General features: G+C 36.8%; 1 protein-coding gene across 9 annotated transcripts in view; it reads left to right on the top strand.

Annotated features, from left to right (window-relative positions):
- LOC140755454 (segmentation protein cap'n'collar) overlaps nucleotides 1-21,506 on the top strand; it is a 150,088-nt gene that overhangs the window by 88,981 nt on the left and 39,601 nt on the right. For all 9 annotated transcript variants that reach the window (XM_073090724.1, XM_073090725.1, XM_073090723.1 and 6 more), the window contains exons 6-7: nucleotides 1,797-1,930; nucleotides 2,565-2,654. In XM_073090724.1, coding sequence (XP_072946825.1) covers nucleotides 1,797-1,930; nucleotides 2,565-2,654 — 224 coding nt within the window. The remainder of the gene's footprint in view (nucleotides 1-1,796; nucleotides 1,931-2,564; nucleotides 2,655-21,506) is intronic.

Raw genomic sequence — 21,506 nt, 5'->3', positions numbered from 1 at the left:
GATACCAGAGAGATCTTTAAAAACAATTCTCAAAGGTATGTGAAGTCTACCAATACGCACTTGGCCAGCGTGGTGGACTATGGCCTAATCATTCTGAGAGGAGACCCGTGCCCAGTGGGACAGTAATGAAGGCGGTGTTTGCAAATTTTTTCATACCATCTTCTGCTACCGGTAACATAAGTCATGGTTGACCGCCATTGTACTAAACAATTACCAATAAGTAGTCAAAGGGTTGGTTTTTTCGAAAACGGTCACTGACACGATGATTTACGGCCGAACAATTGTAATTTCGAAAAATGCGAAAATTAATAGTATTGCGGTCGCTTGGGGATTTCAAAAATTTTTGAAACGTTTTCGGCGCGTTTATGTATTATTTTTTTTGGTTTTGGTTCGGTTTGGCTTAATTTTGAATGGTCGTAAATCAAAATTTTGTCAATACGTAATGATAGAAACGAATAATTTGTTAACTGCGAGTCGTTCTCTCACGCTGAGGGTTCCGTATGGACCACGAAATTTTCATTTGTTTAGTTTTTTAGTATTTGTTATCATAGCAGCCTTAAAAGTTAATGCATTGTGAAAAAATTAACTCAATATTATATTATATATAATATTAAGGTTCAATAGATAAAGAGAAAAACGAGGTTTCTTCTATAGCGAACCCTATTTATTTTCAACCATTTTTATTTTTCGTATTTTTTGTTATAGCGGCCACTGTTATACTCTATACAATTTTAAGTGTCTATCTATTACGGTTCAGGAGATAGAGCCCTGTGACAGACGGACAGACAGCGGAGGCTTAGTAATAGGGTTCGGTTTTTACACTTTGGATACGGAACCCTAAAACTTTGAACATTTTGGTAGCGTTTTGGTTACATGCTGTCGCGGACTTTTATTTAGAACTATTTAAGACAAATAATTCCACAATACGTTACTGTGTTGTATAGATTAGTAAAGATACTTCGCCGCCTTGAAAATGAATGAAGCCACAAACAGCTTATTTTAGTAAGTTCTTTTTTTGAATTCTTGACAAATAAAAACATTTTTAGAGAAAATTTACGAATAAATAACTAATACTGCGTAATTTACATGAATTTACATAATAAATAAATAATTATTTCAAATATTTTAGGGACATTTAAGCACGAAGACGTGCTAAAATGTCCCTAAGCTTTTTTACGCAACTATTTCAATTCTCAAAACTGGGTACATTTTCTTGTTAGGAGTGAGTAATCTTTACTAATCTATGCTGTGTTGTATCTAATCGTTCAGGCAGCGTACGCCAAGACAGCTCTCAGGCGGCAATAATTGCGACTAACTTGATACTTATCGTTATATTAGAGCCAAATCAAACAATAACCTTATAAATGTTCGTTTAAATGTTATTCTGATGTATATACTATAATATTGGAAAGTTTCATCCTAATCTGATTAGCCGTTTTTGCTACAAGAACACACAAACATCCATCCATCCGCACAAAATTTCGGCTTTATCTTATATATAAAATTCTCGTGTCACAATGTTAGTTACCGTACTCCTCCGAAACGGCTTTACCGATTTTCACCAAATTTTATATGCATGTTCAGTAAGTTTGAGAATCGGCTACTTTCTATTTTTCATACCCCTAAGTGATGAGGGTTGTTCACCCTTAACAATTTTTTATTTATATTGCAACCCAACGTCTGCCGGTTCAGCTAGTAATATGTTTGTATAAGTAGGATTAGTAAGGATGTATTATTTCATTTAATTTAAGTAATTAAATTTAATACTCAATTAATAATAAAAATGTTGTCTCCAGGTGAATACGTGATCCAGGGGGAGTTGCCACGCGATCTGGTCAGCACCGAGGAGTCCAGGTTCGATCTTCTAGAAGAAGCTCTCCAGCTTGTCGAGCTCGGTGACGACGCCGAGCAGAAGGATGAGCAGCTTCAGGTTGGTTTCTAGAAGGTTCTAGAGGGATTTGTAAATAGCGTGGAATAAAATAAGTAAGTTAACATTTGTTTAAATAACAAGTTAATTTTTTAATGTTGGTAGTTTGTTATTGATTTTGATTTAGGTTTTCAGAAGATTCTAGAAGTAAGGGTGAAGATAATTACACTATTTAGTTTCTGGTCGAATAATAGGCCAAGAAACTTATGGCTCGCCTACGTAGGCACCACTGCCAGACTTATTGTTTGTAACAGCAGTGTCAAAAGCTGCAGTGTTCTGGTTTGAAAGGTGTGGTAAAGGAGACATACTTTTCCAAGGCGTTCCAGCTTAGTCCTCAGGGGTAGCGGCGCACCTGTGGCCGACCTTAGAGCGGATTCTATTCTTTTTAACAGATGTCCATGAGCGGCAGTAGCCACTTACCATCAGGATTGCAAGTCTATTTTCTACCAGAGGACGCACCTTCGAATGAGGACTAAGCTGGCACGCCTTGGATAACTGTTGGTACTACATCCTTCAAACCAGAACTCAACAGCGCTTAACACTGTCATAACAGAAATAAGTGTAGCGGTGATGCCGCCGGAGTCGAACAGTGGCTCTACCAACCGTCAGATGATATTAACCCCATTCCAACCCCCAGGCGGTAGAGGGCAGCAGCACAGGGGGTGAGATGCTGCACCCGGCGATGCGGCACGTGCCGCATCATCCCCTAGCGCACTACCACAACCAGGTCAGTGAACTATAATTAATTGACAAAGAAAGAAAAAAAGAAATTATTTTTTTTATGCTTTCTTTTTTCTTTATTTATCATTAATTCGATAATTTATAATATATATACCATAGAGTAGGTGTTCACGTAATTTTGGAATTTAGTCACGACAGTTGACTTAGAAAGTAAGATAAGTGACTTAGAAGTAGAAAAGCTCGGTATTTATAAGCAATCTATCCAATGTTTTGCATACCATAGATCGAAATTTGTAATTTTTTAGTAGACATGTATTTGCAAATGTTTGATGTGATCTCAGGAATTTGGATCGATTGCTTCTTAATAACAGATACAAATTTGTCAATATCTGCCTATTAAAAATTATCAAATTTAAATTTTTGGCAAAAATGTCATTGTCTTCATTTTCTTGAAGTATACACCATCACGGATTTATTGCCATTTGAAATATAATACAGAAAATTTATTACCAATGGTAATAACTCATAAATGACACCTTTTTCCACGTATTCTATAAACACACATGAATTTTAGTTATATAATGTTTTCATTTAATCATTTTTTTTAATTGAAAATAAAATCCTATATTGTGAACCAATAACATTATTTCCATTACTGGACAACGTGTCTACTTCCAAAAAATAACAAAAAATATAAAACTAAGAGGTGAACAATATCTAATAAATAAAAAAAATAAACAAATTACATCAAATCTTTATCTCGAACTACTAAAACACGATCGAAAAATTCCCAAAAAGTAAACATCGTAATATCGGAACCCTCTTTAAGATACAAAAAGTAAAAATTCCCAAAAATCGATGATAAATGGTCTTGTGTCGCGCGGATCACATCCCACACACGCAGGTTCGAGTCTGGTTTAAGGCAAGAGAGGTAGCAATAGCGTTTTTTGGTACAACCCTTTGTGGTTCGACTCCGGCGGCACCACCGCCACACCTATTTCTGTTATAACAGCAGTGTTAAGCGCTGTGTTCTGGTTTGAAGGGTGTGGTAAATGAGACATACTTTTCGACTACTAACGACTCACATATAAAGCGACCAAATTATGTCCTAATATATCTAGGAATTAATCGTGAATTTTTGAACTTTGTAGGCAGAAATCAGTTAAGATTGATTGTGACTAACGGGCCTCAGTGGGTATTTTAAAAGACCTAGTTTTCTGCATGGGATCTAGGCCTTAATTTGCCATAATGGGTAATGGTAGGTAAATCCTTCCTATGAACCCGCTTCAGCTATTCCACCCGCTGTCGCCTATACCCTTGTACCACAACATCCTAAGCCGACCAAAAAAATTACCAATCAATCCATCATGAACGACATCGACAGACGTAAAGACAAATTTGTTTATTTAATTATATATATATCTAGACATTAGTGTTTATCGCTACTGCTGTTTTTATGATATACCAACGATACGTGGATCGTATTGTATGTTCATAATTCATAATCTTTATTTAGTAAATTTTTGGGTTACAATATATAGGATGTACACATAGTCAAAAAAGCACCAAAAATTTAATATGCCGATTAAGGCGTTCTAAATGTATGGCTCTCACATAAGTCTTACAAAGTCCTGTATTTGTTTTTATAATATAGGAGCAATAGTTAGGTATAATTGTATGTCTATATTTATATTTGTATAGGTTGCATATAGCGCTTATGACGATTTTTAACGAGGCTGTGAGTGTAGCCTTTTTTCAATTTGGTGACAATTACAGAGCTTTATTGATGGTTTAAATAAGTGAATCTATCAACTTCTGTGGTTCGACTCTGGCGGCACCACCGCCACACCTATCTGCCTCATACCAGAAGTGTTAAGCGCTGCTGTGTTCTGGTTTGAAGTGTGGTAAGGGAGACATACTTTTCCGAGGCGTTCCAGCTTAGTCCTCAGAGGTAGCGCATCTGTGGCCGACCTCAGGTAGAAATATCTCATCCAATCTGGAGTTGATTACATATGTCCATGAGCGGTTGTAGCCACTTACCATCAGGTGGACTGCATGCTCGTCTGCTACTCCTTTTATATAAAAAAAAATACAATATAATGTTTTTTTGACGATTTTTTGACGACTCGCGTGGCAGTCACCTTACCGTCTGACGCTCAAAGGGTTCCGGGTTGGAACCCCGGCCAGGCAGACTGAACGATAAATTTAGATATTTGTTCCGGATTTCCATGGGCGGCAGTGGCCTTCCATCAGGTGGACTGCATGCTCGTTCGCTACTCCTATATTATAAAAAAATACAAAAGCCTCACCTGATACATTCCTTAACCATGGGATACTAAGAAACACAGAATAGTTTTCTTGTAAAAATATATAAAAAAATCCGTCCGTCCGTCCGTCTGTACGAGTGGTGCCTAAGTAAACAGTATCTGGAGTATTCTGGAGCATTGATTATAGGATGCTTCGTAAGACAATATTTGTGTAAGCTAGTGATGGGACATACACATGTCGATAATTTTTGGTAGATATTTTTCTTCCTGTTCCTTCCTTACTTTTCTTACTATTGTCTTCTTACTTTTGTGCTTGTTATTTAAAAATTGGAATCCAAAATAAAAAAATGAGCGAATGTAAATCTCTTTGTAATGCTTTCATGCCTAAACAGTTAAATTGATTTTGATAACATAAGTTGCAAAAGTTTAAAATCACAGAAAAGTTATAGGCTACATTTAACAATTCTTAAGAATACGTGGAGTTGAAATAATTAATTAAAAGTTTTTGTAGTTAGAACAATTTTGAAGATTTTTGGTTTTATTCAAACAACTAGGTCTCCTCATGTTGTTTCTGTTGAAGTCGTTAATTTCCAATCTTTATCTGATGGCGACCTACGATTTTGACCAATTGAAGTCTCAGTACTTTATTTATGCGAAAGAAAAATAGCTCCTAAAACTTGTCGAAAGTGTTACAGGACTTATGGGTTTTATTTCAATCAAATGTAGGTACATTACATTTTATCACCAACGCGATTAATTCGCGTATCGATAAAAAATACGAGTATATCACATAATTATTTCTCGCCTTATCATATCACTTCCTCATCGACCATAAAAAATCGATATCTGGCTCATTACAACTCATCATTATTCCCCGCATTGGCACATCGCCCCATCATCTATAATCGTAAAAATGTCGATGTTCTACAATACATGTCACATCACTATTCCCTTGTCACACCACTAGCGCAAAAAGGCAAATCCAGCTACCGTATTCCCGGGCACACTCAGCTTGTCACCGGAATTATTTAAATTCCTGTCCTCAACACACAGACAAACAGATGTCAGGTTATATTAGGATTAAGTTGTTATGAAATTGGTTTGGGAATTTATTTCTGCCCAATATGAGTCATGTTCGAAGGTATGCAGCCCACCTGATGTTAAGTGGCTACTTCCCATAGATATCCCTACTCAACCCCAGATAGGATTCTTACAGGCTGGCCACAGTCGCCAAAGCTGACTAAGCTGGAACGCCTCTGAAAAATATGTCGCTCTTACACCACTTCAAACCAGAACACAGCAGCGCTTCACTGCTGTTATTACAGAAATAGGTGTGGCGGTGGTGCCGCCGGAGTCGAATCACAAAGGGGTTCTACCACCTTCACTGATTGTACAATTGACGTTATATTAGGAATACAACCGGATAGATTCGATTTGATTACCCGCGTGGCGGAGCTGTCACCATACCGGTGTACACGGAGCGGGTCCCGGATTCGATCCCCGGCCAGACAGATATTTAAATATTAAATGTACGTTTCTGACGCGCAGAGGGTCCCGGATTCGATCCCCGGCCAATCAGATTTCTAAAATGATGAATTTAGGTTTCTATTTCTGGGTCTGGGTGTTTGTGTATTTGTCTCAGTGTGTGTCCATAGCAACACGATACAGGGAATCCTAGTGTGCGGCTATGAGGGTAGAAAGCGTTTTTTTTTTCAAATACAGGCGAACAAAGTCGCTGGCACAACTCATTTAAAACGCGCCACAATCCGCTAGCGTGCACGCGAGCGTGTCAAACCATCAAAGATGACGTGTCGTTATGGTTTTATTTCTTCAGAATTGCATTTAAGCATTGAAATGGGAGGATATTATGCAGACCCTTGCTGGATGGTGTGACTGTGCACATTTTGTACAGTGTATCGATTTTGCATCATTTTGATTTAGGGCTGCCACAAACCCTTTTTTAAAAAAAAAAATAAAAGAAACAAAAGTTATGTATTTTTAGCTTTTAATTATTTTTATCATAAAGGATTATTTTTCGAAGTAATATCCGTAATAGAAATTATTTCATCATGTTGTTGTAGGAAATGCCAGTACGTTATTACTTTTCTGGCATAGAAAGAAAGAAAGGAAAATAAACTTTTTTTTAATAGATAATATGATTATTAGAAATTATTTTCTCATCTTGTTATAGAAAATGCAATAAACTTGTAAGCATTTTTAAAGCACAATTTTCTTTTTCAAGGTTTTATATGTTCCAATTTATCATTTTCTGAAACTAACTTAATATAACCTATCCATATTGTGCTCAAGAAAGATACACATTCTTTAAACAGATAAAATATCATGAAACATCCAGAGCCATTACAGGTAAATAAGGCCCGTTACCCAAAAACAATCTATCAAATTTTCAGCTATCCAAGATCGAAAATTTAATGTCTGAAAAAAAATAAAATTTCAATCGTTGATCAGCAAAATCATGGATCGATTATTGATGGCGAGCTTAAATCAACCCTTATGAACGGACATCGAACCCGAGACTTGTCAGCCCTGCATCAGATGACTCAGCCGCCCGTATCCTGACATGCCCCGCCTCCCATGCAACTGCCAATCTTCGCATATTGGCATATGCAACTTAAGGGCTCTTATTATGATAATAATCATGCATATGCATTATCTATCCAAAGATCATTAACCCATTATTGTCCCACTGCTGGGCATGGGTCTCCTCAGAGTGAGAAGGATTAGGCCATAGTCCACCGCGCTGGCCAAGTGCGTATTAGTAGACTTTACATGCCTTTGGGAGCTTTTTTTTACAATCTCTCAGATACGCAGGTTTCCTTCACCGTTTAAGCAAGTGATAATTAATTTCTAATACGCACATAACTTAAAAATCAGAGGTGCCGGGGATTTGAACCTCGGACCCCTCGATTGAGAGGCTGAGTTTCAACCACTGGGCTTGCCGCTTGCAAAGATTAGCCACTTGAGTATTACCACGCTGGCCCACACAGTCCACCACATACCTTCACATACAACATGGGTTCTACCTGAAGCCGATTACAGATTCGTTGCTATTCCATAGGACTGAGATGGCCTCATTTGTATTTTTATCTATAATATAAGAATAGTAGACGAGCATGCAGTCCACCTGATGGTAAGTGGCTACTGCCGCCCATGGACATCTGTAATCAACCCCACATAAGATTAGATTCCTACCTGAGGTCGGCTACAGATGCGCCGCTACCCTTGAGGACTAAGCTGGAATGCTTCGGATAAGTATGTCCTTACCACACTTCAAACCAGAACACAGCAGCGCTTAACACTGCTGTTATAACAGATAGGTGTGACGGTGGTGCTGCCGGAGTCGAACCATAAAAGTTTCTGCTACCTTCTAATAGTCTCCTTATAAGCTACAAATATATTGTTAAAATTAGTATGTCCGTCACTCGATTCCATAAGATTTTCCCACCAAAAACCAATGTAAAGTTTTCACTTCAAAAATGTCTTCCAAAAATAACTCAATCAATGCAAAGGTGTTTACCAAATACAAAATATGCGGTGCGGAGATATCATCTCGAGATGAGACGATCTCAGATACGAGATGTAGGAACGAATTTCTATAGATGATATAGGGTTGGCACTTAGATTAACAATGATTAATTAGAAATTTTAATTATGAACGGTGAAGGAAAATATCGTGAGGGAACTTTCTGTAAATAATGATCTTTAAAATAAGAGACAAAATTTACAAAGATTTAGATCAATGATCACCAATGAAATGATCTTTAAAAAAAGAGACAAAGTGATCATCCACTTACTACAATAAGGCAAGCCATGATAACACCACTACATTTTTACATTTGAAATTTAAAAACTAAAAACCACGCTAAAATCGCACGAGGAAAATCGTTCATCCTGATTCTTGACGATCCTGATGAGGTGAATGCGATAAAATTATTAAAATCGTGTATTGTCATCTGTTCTTGATAACTTTTCAAAAGTTTAAATTAATAGGACCGTTCAAATTGGGTAATAATCGAGTTCAAAGATTCCGTTACACACATACATACATACATGCATAATATCTTTTCATACGCACACTAATCACGAAGAGATTGTCATTAGTCGATTTATTTGTACGGAAACTTAGTAAAATTATTTCCCTAGAGTTTACAGATTAAGCATTCTGTCAATAACTTAATTAAAATGAAATCATCAAAAAAGTTTATCATACTAAAAATAAAATAGCGTAAATAAAAATCAACGTGAGTGACAACCCTATCCCCTCTTTCATTAGCGGGGGTCGCACGTCGGTATCCACTATGAGATAAATGTCTTTCATCTCGCCGCTAGCCGCATACTAGACTCTTCGTATAGATCCACTCGGCTCTTACGCAATATGAAGGTAGAACCCTCTGTGGTTCGGCCACCACCGCCACACCTATTTCTGTTATAACAGCAGTGTAGCGCTGCTGTGTTCTGGTTTGAAGTGTGGTAAGAGACATACTTATTCGAAGCGTTCTAACGTCCTCAAGGGTAGCGGCGCATCTGTAGCTGACCTCAGATAGGAATTTAATCTTATCTGGGTTGATTACAAATGTTCTAAGCGGCAGTCAGTGATATAACAGGCAGTGATAGCCTAGTGGTTAAGAAACTCGTCCTCTCGATCGAGGGGTCCGAGGTACAAATCTCAGGCACGCACTTCTGATTTTTCAAAGTTATGTGCGTATTAGAAATGAATTATCACTTGCTAAACGGTGAAGGAAAACATCGTGAGGAAACCTGCATTGAGAGATTTATAAAAACAAATCTCAAAGGTACGTGAAGTCTACCAATACGCACTTGTCCATCGCGGTGGACTATGGCCTAATCCTTCTCATTATAAGAGGAGACCCGTGCCCAGCAGTGGGACAGTAATGGGTTGATGATGAAGCGGCAGTAGCTACTTCTTTATGTATAAAAATACAAATATATATTACTTAAGTAAGGACATTTATAAAATTAAAGTAAATTATGTAAACACTTTATTTTTAGTACAAATTACTTATAATTATATTTACGTTAGTGTTAAATGTAAGTTAATTATTTAAATAACATATAAATGCCTTTATTACAAGCCCATTATTGTTCCCAGCTGAATAAAGTAAATAAAGGTGGTAGATATATCAGTGGTCTGACTCCGACGGCATTACTGCCACACCTACTAACAGCATTACTTCTACCTAATAGTTATTTCTACCTAATAATAGCAGTGTTAGGCGCTGCTGTGTTCCGGTTTGAAGGGTGTGGTAAGGGAGACATACTTTTCCAAGGCGTTCCAGCTTAGTCCTCACGGGTAGCGGCGCAGCTGTCATCGATCTCGGCTAGGACTCTCACCTTATCTGGGGTTGATATGATTATATTCATATCTGAGGTCGGTCACAGATGCGCTTCCTCAGAGGACTAAGTTGGAACGCCTCGGAAAAATATGTTTCCCTTACACCCTTCTGACTGGAACACAGCAGCGCTACACTGCTGTGTTTTTATCATCTGTAACTTTGAACGGTCCGATCAATTTAAAATTTTGAACAATTATGAAGAACCGATGACAATACACGATTTAAATAATTTTATCCCATTCACCTCATCAGGATCGTCAGGAATCAGGATTAACGATTTTCCTTGTGCGATTTTAGCGTGGTTTTTAGTTTTGAAACTATAATTATTGTAAATTTAAAATAAATTACGACGGTTTTTTATCCTACTCAAACCCACTCGATACAACCGACCAATAACAACACTTATATTATAGAACATAGTTTAGGGGTCGGCGACAAAAAATACTTTTGAAAAAACCCATTATCTTCAGTTATCTACCTGTAACTGTCAGCGCATCATTTGTCAGGCCACGCCGGCTTGAGGGGTTCGATTTTGAAAAAAATATCGAGTTGAAATTTATTAATTTTGACTTATTTTTTTAACCGACTTCAAAAAGGAGGTGGTTCTCTATTCGGCCGGTATATTTTTTTAATTATTAAGGCTTTCTATATTTTGCGGGTTATTGAGATTCGAATTTTATTTTTTTTTTTTATGAGTATGAAATTTTATTACTTTTACGGTTATTTAATTTTAAATTAAGTAAAATTATTTTTGGAAAACAGAGCTCCTCGTGGTTAGTGGCAATTACATGCAAAATTTAGAGTATAAGAGATTATTACATTTTAAAGATAAAACTAACATTTTATATAATTCCATAATGATTCTGAAAATTGATTTTCTTAAAACAACGAATCAAAACATAAATTAAAATTTTGAAACAATATACATTATGGTCAGTAAAATAATATTCTTTCTCGCGTACTTGAGTGAACTGAGAACAGCAAAATCTAAAAATTATTGAAATTTTATTTATTGTATTTTGGACACAGGCAGTCATGTATTACATTACGTATTATGTTATCCAGAGTTTGAGTGCTAATATGCTGTGTGCTTTATAATATAAATAACTACAAAAGTAAACCCTATTTTGGGATGTCGATTAAAAAACAGTGTTAATGTTTACATCCAATCAATAATACGTTAAATTCCTTAACCGCTACACAATTTGTCATCCACACAACGCAGGTGGGCCACCGTCACCTGTCGTGACAGTCAAACAAATCATTTGTCAATCGTTTGAATTGTACCTGTCGCCGACTTTGCCGTTAGCTCCTAGACTATAGTGCTTTTTGTTAGTGAACGCTTTTTTTGTTAAAAAGCAGTAAACGAGCATTTAATCCACCTGATGGTAAATGGTAACGGCGTAAACCACCGAAACTGCTTAAACTCTGAAAACTAATTTAAACGCGTCTTGGAAGTGTGTCTATATTTTGCCAATTCCAAATAAAACAATATATAAGGTTGATTAAAGATACCTTGCTAACCCCAAGGACTAATTAGTAATGCCTTGTACAACTTTACCTAACTTTTCATCATCATCATCATCATCAACCCATTACCGTCCACTGCTGGGAACGGGTCTCCTCTCAGAATGAAAAGGATTAGGCCATAGTCCACCGCGCTGGACAAGGGCGTATTGGTAGACTTTTAATCTTAGGTATGCAGGTTTCCTCACGATGTTTTTCCTTCACCGTTTAAGCAAGTGATAATTAATTTTTAATACGCACACATACATTGCTTTTCTTAAGCGAAATTAGATACATTTTGTTATTAGGTAGAAATCGATATAGGGGCATTGCGACCATTAGATACCCTTACCACTGTACAATTTGTCATCTACACAACGCAGGTGGCCCACCGTCATCTGTCGTGACAGTCAAACAAATCATTTGTCAATCGTTTGAAACGTTCCTGTCGCCGACTTCGCCGTTAGCTCCTAGACTATACTTACATGAAGGATTTTTTATTTCTCTATGTCATTTGAGCAAGTTAATCCAGTCTAATTGGTAGTAAGTCAGTATGCCTGCCGTTAACAGATTTCTTTTTTATAATATAGGAGTAGCAGACGAGCATGCAATCCACCTGATGGTAAGGGGCTACTGCCACCCATGGACATCTGTAATCAAGTCTACATAAGTTTAGAGATTATCTGAGGTCGGTTACAGATGCGCCGGTACCGTGAAGAACTAAGCTAAAGCCTCAGAAAAGTATGTCTCCTTACCACACTTCAAATTACATCACAGCAGCGCTTAACACTGCTGTTATAACAGAAATAGGTGTGGCGGTGGTGCCGCCGGAGTCGAACCACAGAGGGTTCTACCACCTTTAGTACCGCCATTTTTAATTACAATCTAGTTTTAATGTGAAGCGTGTACGCGGGCGGCGCCGCTCGCGTTTTTTTACGAAATTGGGGCATTCGACTCGGGCTAGTTGGAAACTTAATAACAATTATTGTTATTCAAATGAACAGCAATTATTACATTCTAATGTAACAATTGCTGTTCAACTTCAAATACTCAGATCAAAAGAGATAGACTTCGCGTCATAAAATAAATATTGCAGAAGCGAATCTGATTGGTTTCTTTTTATTTCAACGTGCTAGATTCTTGATGATTGTATCAGTCCCGTTTGAGATTTTTTTGCATTTGATATGCCATTTTTTGGAGAAGATTTTAGGTTGTAATTTATGTAATACATATAGAAGAAAATACATACAGACATTTTTTTTTCGAAATTAATATTAAATAGACAGAGATACTAGAAATTATAATAAAAACGAAAGCTGACTGTTTATAAATACGACTATAGACTATTTAACTTACTCTTTAAAAAATACACTGTAAAATGTTACTGCATTTTTTTTTTTTTTGAAAAATTATGATATTGGACGAATATCACTGCTTTATCTAAAAAAGTGAAGTAAACACAATCTCATCTAATATCCTCACAGTCACATTATAGCAAGTTGCGCTTCAATACAATGTACCCAATGGCTTTGTCTGTTATTTTTAGTCTAAGTACGAATCACTCATAAGTGCGTGAGTGCATATCAAATTATAGGGAACATATCTTTTCTTAATGACCGATGCCTCTTAAGAGAAGGTAGAGCCCTTCATGGTTCTGGCGGCACTACCGTCACACCTATTTCTGTTATAACAGCAGTGTTAAGCGCTGCTGTGTTCTGGTTTGAAGTGTGGTAAGGGAGACATACTTATCCGATCCGTTTCAGCTTAGTCCTCAGGGATAGCTGCGCATCTTTGGCCGACCTCCTAGGAATCTAATCCTATCAGGGGTTGATTACATATGTCCATGGACAGTAGCCACTTACCATCAGGTGGACTGCATGCTCGTCTGCTACTCCTGTATTTTAAAAACGTGTATGTGTGAGTATGTGTGAGTAGTTGAATACACCAGAACTACAATATTTCTATTTGCATTTCGCTCATTTCTTATGAGTGAGCGAGAAAGATATACAATAGCTCCCGTTTTACATATACTCAAAAATTACCTCCAGTCTTGTTAAAAAAAATCATATATGTTTACTAATGTAAAGATAACTCTATTTATCTCTCATTCATGCTCTATAAAGTGTGAGCGAGACAAATATACAAAACCCGTTATTTTGCATGACAACCTGTTGCGAACCGAATCACACACACACACACAATTCACAAGGAAAACCTTACAACAAAATCTCACCGCTTTCGTACGCGAACGCGACGCCGCACTTATTATCGATCATTGATCTATAGATCCCCGGATCTATAGATCGTCGGATCTACAGACGGGGTCATCGCAATTACGTATCTATTCAAGAGATGGGTACCGTCTGTGTTGTAGTTAGTGTGAGAAATCGGGCAATATTTATAATAACTGGGAGTTATAAAGTAGATCTTTGTGTAATATAGAAGTAGCAGACGAGCATGCAGTCCACGTGATGCTGAGCTACTGCACGTGGATATCTATATTAAACCCCAGATAAGTTTCCAGATAAAACATATTTCTTTATATTTGTCTTATTTGAAAACTTATCTTGGATGTGATCGACTCTAAGGTCGGACACAGATGCGCCGCTACCCGTAGAACTAAGCTGGAACGCTTCGAAAAAGTATGTTTCCTTACCCCACCCTTAAAACCAGAACACAGCCGCGTTATATTGCTGTTTTAACAGAAATATTTCTCAGGAATTCTGGTTTCTTCACGGTGTTTTTCTTTACCGTAAGATATCAGATAATTCATTTCAAACACGCACATAACTTTGAAAAAACAGAAGTGCGTCTGGGACTCGAACCCTGAACCTCAGATTGAGAGGCCGCATTGCAACACTTTTAACAACTCAAAGACACTCAAAAAAATAAAATAATGTATCCACAATCGATACAATGTTGGTAATTTACAAAATGACCGTAATAATAGTCTCCCTGCAACGTAAGCGACAACCCACAACATATTTCTATACAGTATGAGTATGAATAAGTATTTATTTGTGCGAAGAAAAGAGAAATGCTCTTACAAGTGTTTGTGGAATGTAATGCGGTTATTTTATAGAAATTCTATCAAAGATTCGGACAATGTCATTTGAGATTTATTTTAGTAAAGTTTAATGTTTAACCATAGATCTATACTTATCTATGTGTTTAAACTTCTTAAAATTAATGAAGAATGACTTGCTTTAATGGTGAAGAAAAACTTTGTGAAGAAACCTGAGAATTTAAAAAAAAATCAAATGTATGTGAAGTCTACCAATACGCACTTGTCCAGCGCGGTGGACTATGGCTTAATGCTTCTCATTCTGAGGAGACCCGTGTCCAGCAGTGGGCCAGTAATAGGTTTACGTTTACGTTTTCAATTTAGTCCTTAAGAGTAGCGGCACATCTGTGTCCGATTTCAGATAGGAATCTAATTTTATCTGAGGTTGATTACAGATGCCCATGAGCGACAGTACCCCTAAATACACAAATATATAAAAACTTATGTATACCTCACCAAGGAATAAACCCAGAACCGGCAAAAAACATATAAAACAGCAAACAACAATCTCGTTAAAACGACATCAAACGGGAATCGAACCCGTTATCCATTTCACAATGTGCATGGAAATTAACATTGTTATGTCAACAAGCCATCATTCTTGTTGTAAGTGGGCATTGATATAAAAACTAAAGATATGTTACTAGCGTGCACCTTGATAAAAGCAGTGATAGCCTAGTGGTTAAGAAACGCGGCCTCTCGATCGAGGGGTCCGAGGTTCAAATCCCAGGCACGCACCTCTGATTTTCAAATTTATGTGCGTATTAGAAATTAATTATCACTTGCTTAAACGGTGAAGGAAAACATCGTGAGGAAACCTGCATACCTGAGATTTATATATATAAAAAAAAAAAAAAAAACTCAACGGTATGTGAAGTCTACCAATACGCACTTGGCCAGCGCGGTGGACTATGGCCTAATCCTTCTCATTCTGAGAGGAGACCCGTGCCCAGCAGTGGGACAGTAATGGGTTGATGATGATGATGATGATGTGCACCTTGAACCATATAAAGTACACCAATTGGTGTATGTCAACTCCAGTCGCTCTCGCGCGGCGTAGTAAATGACACGTATATATTATGTCTCTATACACATTAAACGTCATTATTTTAGCCTTCAAGCCTCAAAATGTCTTCTTGTTCAATGTGTAAATGTACAAATTACAGCTCTGTTCCTTATAGTATATTTGTCTATGTAGTAATATTTCTAATTTCGTACTGATTCCGTATTCCGTCAGGACTATGACATGGGGCTTTTTAAGAGGGGTGTAAAAAGAGCTCTCATACAAAGCCGGCGATGTATTGGCGACTCAATAATCGGCGATGGCGATATAATCAGCGATGTATTGATGAATTGGTGTTGCAAATGTCCATAGGCGACGGTGGCTGCTTTCCATCAGGTAGCCCGTTTGCCTTATCGTTAGGTATAGGTAGGTCGTTAAATATTAAAAATAAATATGTAAGTAAAAAAAATGTGCATGTGTGTGTCAATGCTCGCGGTTCACTCACTTGTTGAGTGGTTTAGTGGGCAGGTAACGTATCTATAGTTTTAAATATCATTGTAAGTGGCTACTTGTTATTGCAAAAAGATGCGCACGCGCATACATTCTGTAATGATCTCAGATAGATCTATGATCTACTTATAGATCATTTGTCTGACGCACTTTTTATATAAACTAATAATATGAAGTTATAGAGTTTGTTTGTTTGTCAAACTTGAATATTTGGCTTCCTTAGTGACCTTTGAACATTTTTCATTAAAATTAAAATTTCTGAATATAACATAAAAATTCACTCTTTATTAATAGAAAAAAAAAGTGGAAATTCTGAATTCTGATATTCGGTATCGATTCCAGTCCGATGCGATGTGGGTTCTGGGTTCGACCCCCGGCCAAGCAGATAGTCTGTTTGTCTTTGTGTGTGTCCATAGTACCTACAACTACAACACAAAATAACTGATTTAGTCTATGTACGTGGAAAACGTGATTGATTTATTGCATGGCATCGATTAAAAGTATCGATATGTTTTATTATAAAATCGATTTTTTGTTTTATCAATTTAATATCGCTAAATCTAGTCTAAGACCGCGGGGCACACCTAGTTATAAACCTATAATAATGGACTAATATCTTCGTATGTATATAACTAGATTATATTTACTCTGTCTATTATAATGTACTTTCTACTCGACGAAACGTTGTTTGTCGTCAACCCATTGTCCCACTGCTGGGCACGGGTCTCCTCACAGAATGGGAAGGATTAGGCCATATTCCACCACGGGGACCAAGTGCGTATGGGTAGACTTCACATACCTTTGAGTTTTTTACTTTCAGTTGTGTAGGTTTTTATATAGTATTGTAGGAGGCGAGAATGCAGTCCAACTGATGTTAAGTAGCTACTGCCGCGGATCATCATCAACCCATTACTGTCCCACTGCTGGGCACGGGTCTCCTCTCAGAATGAGAAGGATTAGGCCATAGTCCACCGCGCTGGACAAGTGCGTATTGGTAGACTTCACATATCTTTAAGATTTTTTTTTATAAATCTCTCTTGTATGCAGGTTTCCTCACGATGTTTTCCTTCATCGTTTAAGCAAGTGATAATTAATTTTTAACTTGATGTTAAGTAGCTACTGCCGCGGATGTACATCTGCAATGTAGACAAAACCAGATTCCCATCAGAATTCATGCAAACATACACAGGTGCACAAATCAAATCAAATCAAACATCTTTATTTGCCAAATAAGGTACAAAACTCTGGTGAAATCAGTCCTAAGCATAGATTAGTAAAGATTACTCACTCCTAACAAAAAAATGTACCCAGTTTTGAGAATTAAAATAGTTGCGTAAAAAGTTTTGCCACGTCTCCGTGCTAAAATGTCCCTAAAATATTTGAAATAATTATTGATTTATACGTAATTATTACGTAAATTACGCAGTATTAGTTATTTATTCGTAAATTTTCTCTAAAAATGTTTTTAATTGTCAAGAATTCAAAAAAAGAACTTACTAAAATAAGTCGTTTGTGGCTTCATTCAATTTCAAGGCGGCGAAGTATCTTTACTAATCTATGGTCCAAAGGTACAATAATCCTCTTATTTTACCATTTCAGCGTACAAATATAGTTATAGGCTTAATTTTATGTTAACATACTGTGTTTTAATCGCATAACACAATTAGTCACATTGACGTTATTACACAATAATATCACATATCAGTAAAAAATCAAAATAAAATAAAAATAAATAAAAAAATAATATGAAATAGTTACAATTTTTAATTGTTTCATGTCCGTTTACAATTAAATTTAGATTATTATCAATTTATTTCTGAATATTCATTTATAGAGTGGAAGCATTTTGTTTACATACTTATAGTCTGATTCATAATTAGGTGTCCAAAATGTAAACAAACAAATGTCACTGTCAAAATTAACAAGAAACAAAAACTTTTACAAACTCAACAAAAAACTAAAACTTTACAATTATTCACAATTTAATAAACGCGCTATAAAAACGATAATACATGCGAGTTCGATTACAATCACAAAATTATGAATATCAGCTACGAAACTTAAAAATGACGGCACAAGAAATGTTCTGGGTTCCGATTGTGTTACCATTATTACATATTAATTTTCTACCATAAACCTTGTTTTTTATTATTATTACTGTATGGAACGAAATTGAGGTAATATAAATATTAGAAAATGTGAATTGATCTTAATTTATTTAGATTATTATTATATTATTGTTGTATTAATTTAATATTGTCAAAAATAAGAAACTACCATTTGAAATGTATTTTCTTGATAGGTCAACACCTTTGTTTACATTTTGGACACCTAATTGTGAATCAGACTATACATACGTATTACATACATACCTACATAGGTACAAACACACGTACAAACATTACCCTCCGCAGTCATCTAAAAAGTCCAGTTGCAACATTAAAACAAAACAAGAAATAATTTCATTCACGGAATTTAATCCAGGACAGCATTTTATTGTAAGCGTAACAATGTTTTTTAATTCTAATGTGTGTGCCAACGGGTATGTGTGACATGCTTTACTTGTTAAGTACGAGTACTTGACGGACAGACGGACCGACCGGTCGACATTAACGGTACCGAATAAGATTTATTATTATGTAGTTAGACAGTGTAATTTTTTTTTTTTTTTATAATATAGAAGTAGCAGACGAGCATGCAGTCCACATGATGGTAAGTGGCTACTGCCGCCCATGGACATCTGCAATCAACCCCAGATAGGATTAGATATTCCTACCTGAGGTCGGCCACAGATGCGCCGCTACCCCTGAGGACTAAACTGGAACGCCTCGGAAAAGTATGTCTCTCTAACCACACCCTTCAAACCGGAACACAGCAGCGCCTAACACTGCTGTTATTAGGTAGAAATAGGTGTGGCGGTGGTGCCGCCGGAGTCGAACCACAAAGGGTTCTACCACCTTCAAAAATTGTTACACTTTGTTTATTTCTTCTAAATATATATAACTCAAAGGTGACTGACTGACATAGTGATCTATCAACGCACAGCCCAAAACACTGGACGGATCGGGCTGAAATTTGGCATGCAGGTACATGTTATGATGTAGGCACCCGCTAAGAAAGGATTTTGATCAATTCTACCCCCAAAGGGATAAAAAAGGGGATGAAAATATTACTTCGTAATGCGAGCGAAGCCGCGGGCAAAAGCTCGTTTCTTATAACTATGTATCTATCTATCTTATAACTTGTTATATATTATATGGTCTTAAGTTATGGAAGAGCGGAGCCCCCTAACACAGACATTATGTAAACCATGTATACTTATCGCCAAACTGCTAGTCCACTCTGAAGTTGTTGCGAGCAGGTGTTGTCATACAATTTGCTATGGTGACACGACTCATTTCTATATTCAGAGCGGACTAGCCGTTTTACGCGGACTATAATTATGTTAAAGAAATTAAAAAAAAAATGATTTTTGAAAGACCAGTGGTTGAAACTCGCGATCGAGGGGTCTGAGGTTTAAATCCCACGCACCTATGATTTTCAGTTATGTGCGTATTAGAAATTAATTTTCTCTTTAACGGTGAAGGAAAACATCGTAAGAAAACCTGCTTATTTGAGAGAATTATGAAAAAATGTACAAGGTGTGAGAAGTGTACCAATACGCACATGTCCAGCGCGGTGGACTATGGCCTAATCCCTCTCATTCTGAGAGGAGACCCGTGCCCAGTGGGACAGTAATGGGTTGATGACAAGTCTGACATTTCTGTGCTTATTGGGTAGTCAAAACTAACATAAGTGGAACATTTTAAAGGTGATAAAACCCTCTGTACTTAGGCTCCGGCGGCACCACCGCTTCACCGATATCTGCCGAATAACAGCAGTTTTAAGTTTTTTTTTTTTTTTATTATATAGGAATAGCAGACGAGCATGCAGTCCACCTGATGGTAAGTGGCTACTGCCGCCCATGGACATCTGTAATCAACCCCAGATAGGATTAGATATTCCTACCTGAAGTCGAACACAAATGCGCCGCTACCCCTGAGGACTAAGCTGGAACGCCTCGGATAAGTATGTCTCCCTTACCACACCCTTCAAAACGGAACACAGCAGCGCTTAACACTGCTGTTATTAGGTAGAAATAGGTGTGGCGGTGGTGCCGCCGGAGTCGAACCACAAAGGGTTCTACCACCTTTAAGTACCGCTATGTTCTGGTTTAAGGAGTGATATACTATTCCTACGCATTCCAGCTCTTAGCGGCGTATCTGGCCGAGCTCAGGTAGGAATCTAATCTTATCTAGAGTTGATTACATGTCCAAGGGCGGCAGTAGCCACTTACCATCAAGTGGACTACATGCTCGTCTGCTACTTCTATATTATAAAAAAAGTTGATGGCGATCCCTGACCACGGATAATGTCGATATCTTCCATTACGCACAAAACGTTATTTTTAATATTATTCCGTTATTATTTCTGAATAGAATTGATTGATTATGTCTGACAGACATCTCTGAGTATCACTTTTTGATAAGTAAAATAGAAAGATACTTCAACGCCTTGAAATTTAATGAAGCCATTTATTTTTTAATTACAAAAAACTATAATTATAAAATTATAAAAAACATATTTAATTATAAAAAACATATTTAGAGAAAATTTACGTATAAATAACTAATACTACGTAATAAATAAATATTTCAAATATTTCAGAGACATTTTAGAACAGAGACGTGGCAAAATTTAATTTACGCGACAATATAAATTCTCAAAAATGGTTACACTTTCTTGGTAGAAGTGATCAATCTATGTATTTTAGTCATCTAAGTTATCAATGTACAATCACTTACCTATTATTTAGTAGCGTACCTACTTACATGTATACAAATGTATTGTTAGTTGATTTGTGAATTAATTGCTATACAATTGTTATTTTTGTAAAAGCGTTGTACAGTGAAAGTAATTTGTTTCTTTTGAAAATCGTTTTAAAAAAATTAAGGATAGTATCGCGTTAGTTTTTTTTTTTTATAATATAGGAGTAGTAGACGAGCATGCAATCCACCTGATGGTAGGCGACTGCATGGACATCTGTAATTAACCCCAGATAGGATTAGATATTCCTACCTGAGGTCGGCCACACATGCGCCGCTACCCCTGAGGACTAAGCTGGAACGCCTCG

This window comes from Epargyreus clarus, unplaced genomic scaffold (genome assembly GCF_041222505.1).
Source record: "Epargyreus clarus isolate Ecla_fem2 unplaced genomic scaffold, WU_Ecla_fem_2.2 ptg000033l, whole genome shotgun sequence".
Lineage (NCBI taxonomy): Eukaryota > Metazoa > Arthropoda > Insecta > Lepidoptera > Hesperiidae > Epargyreus > Epargyreus clarus.
Note: the sequence above shows the minus strand (reverse complement) of the source record. Positions and strands in the feature narration are given on the sequence as shown.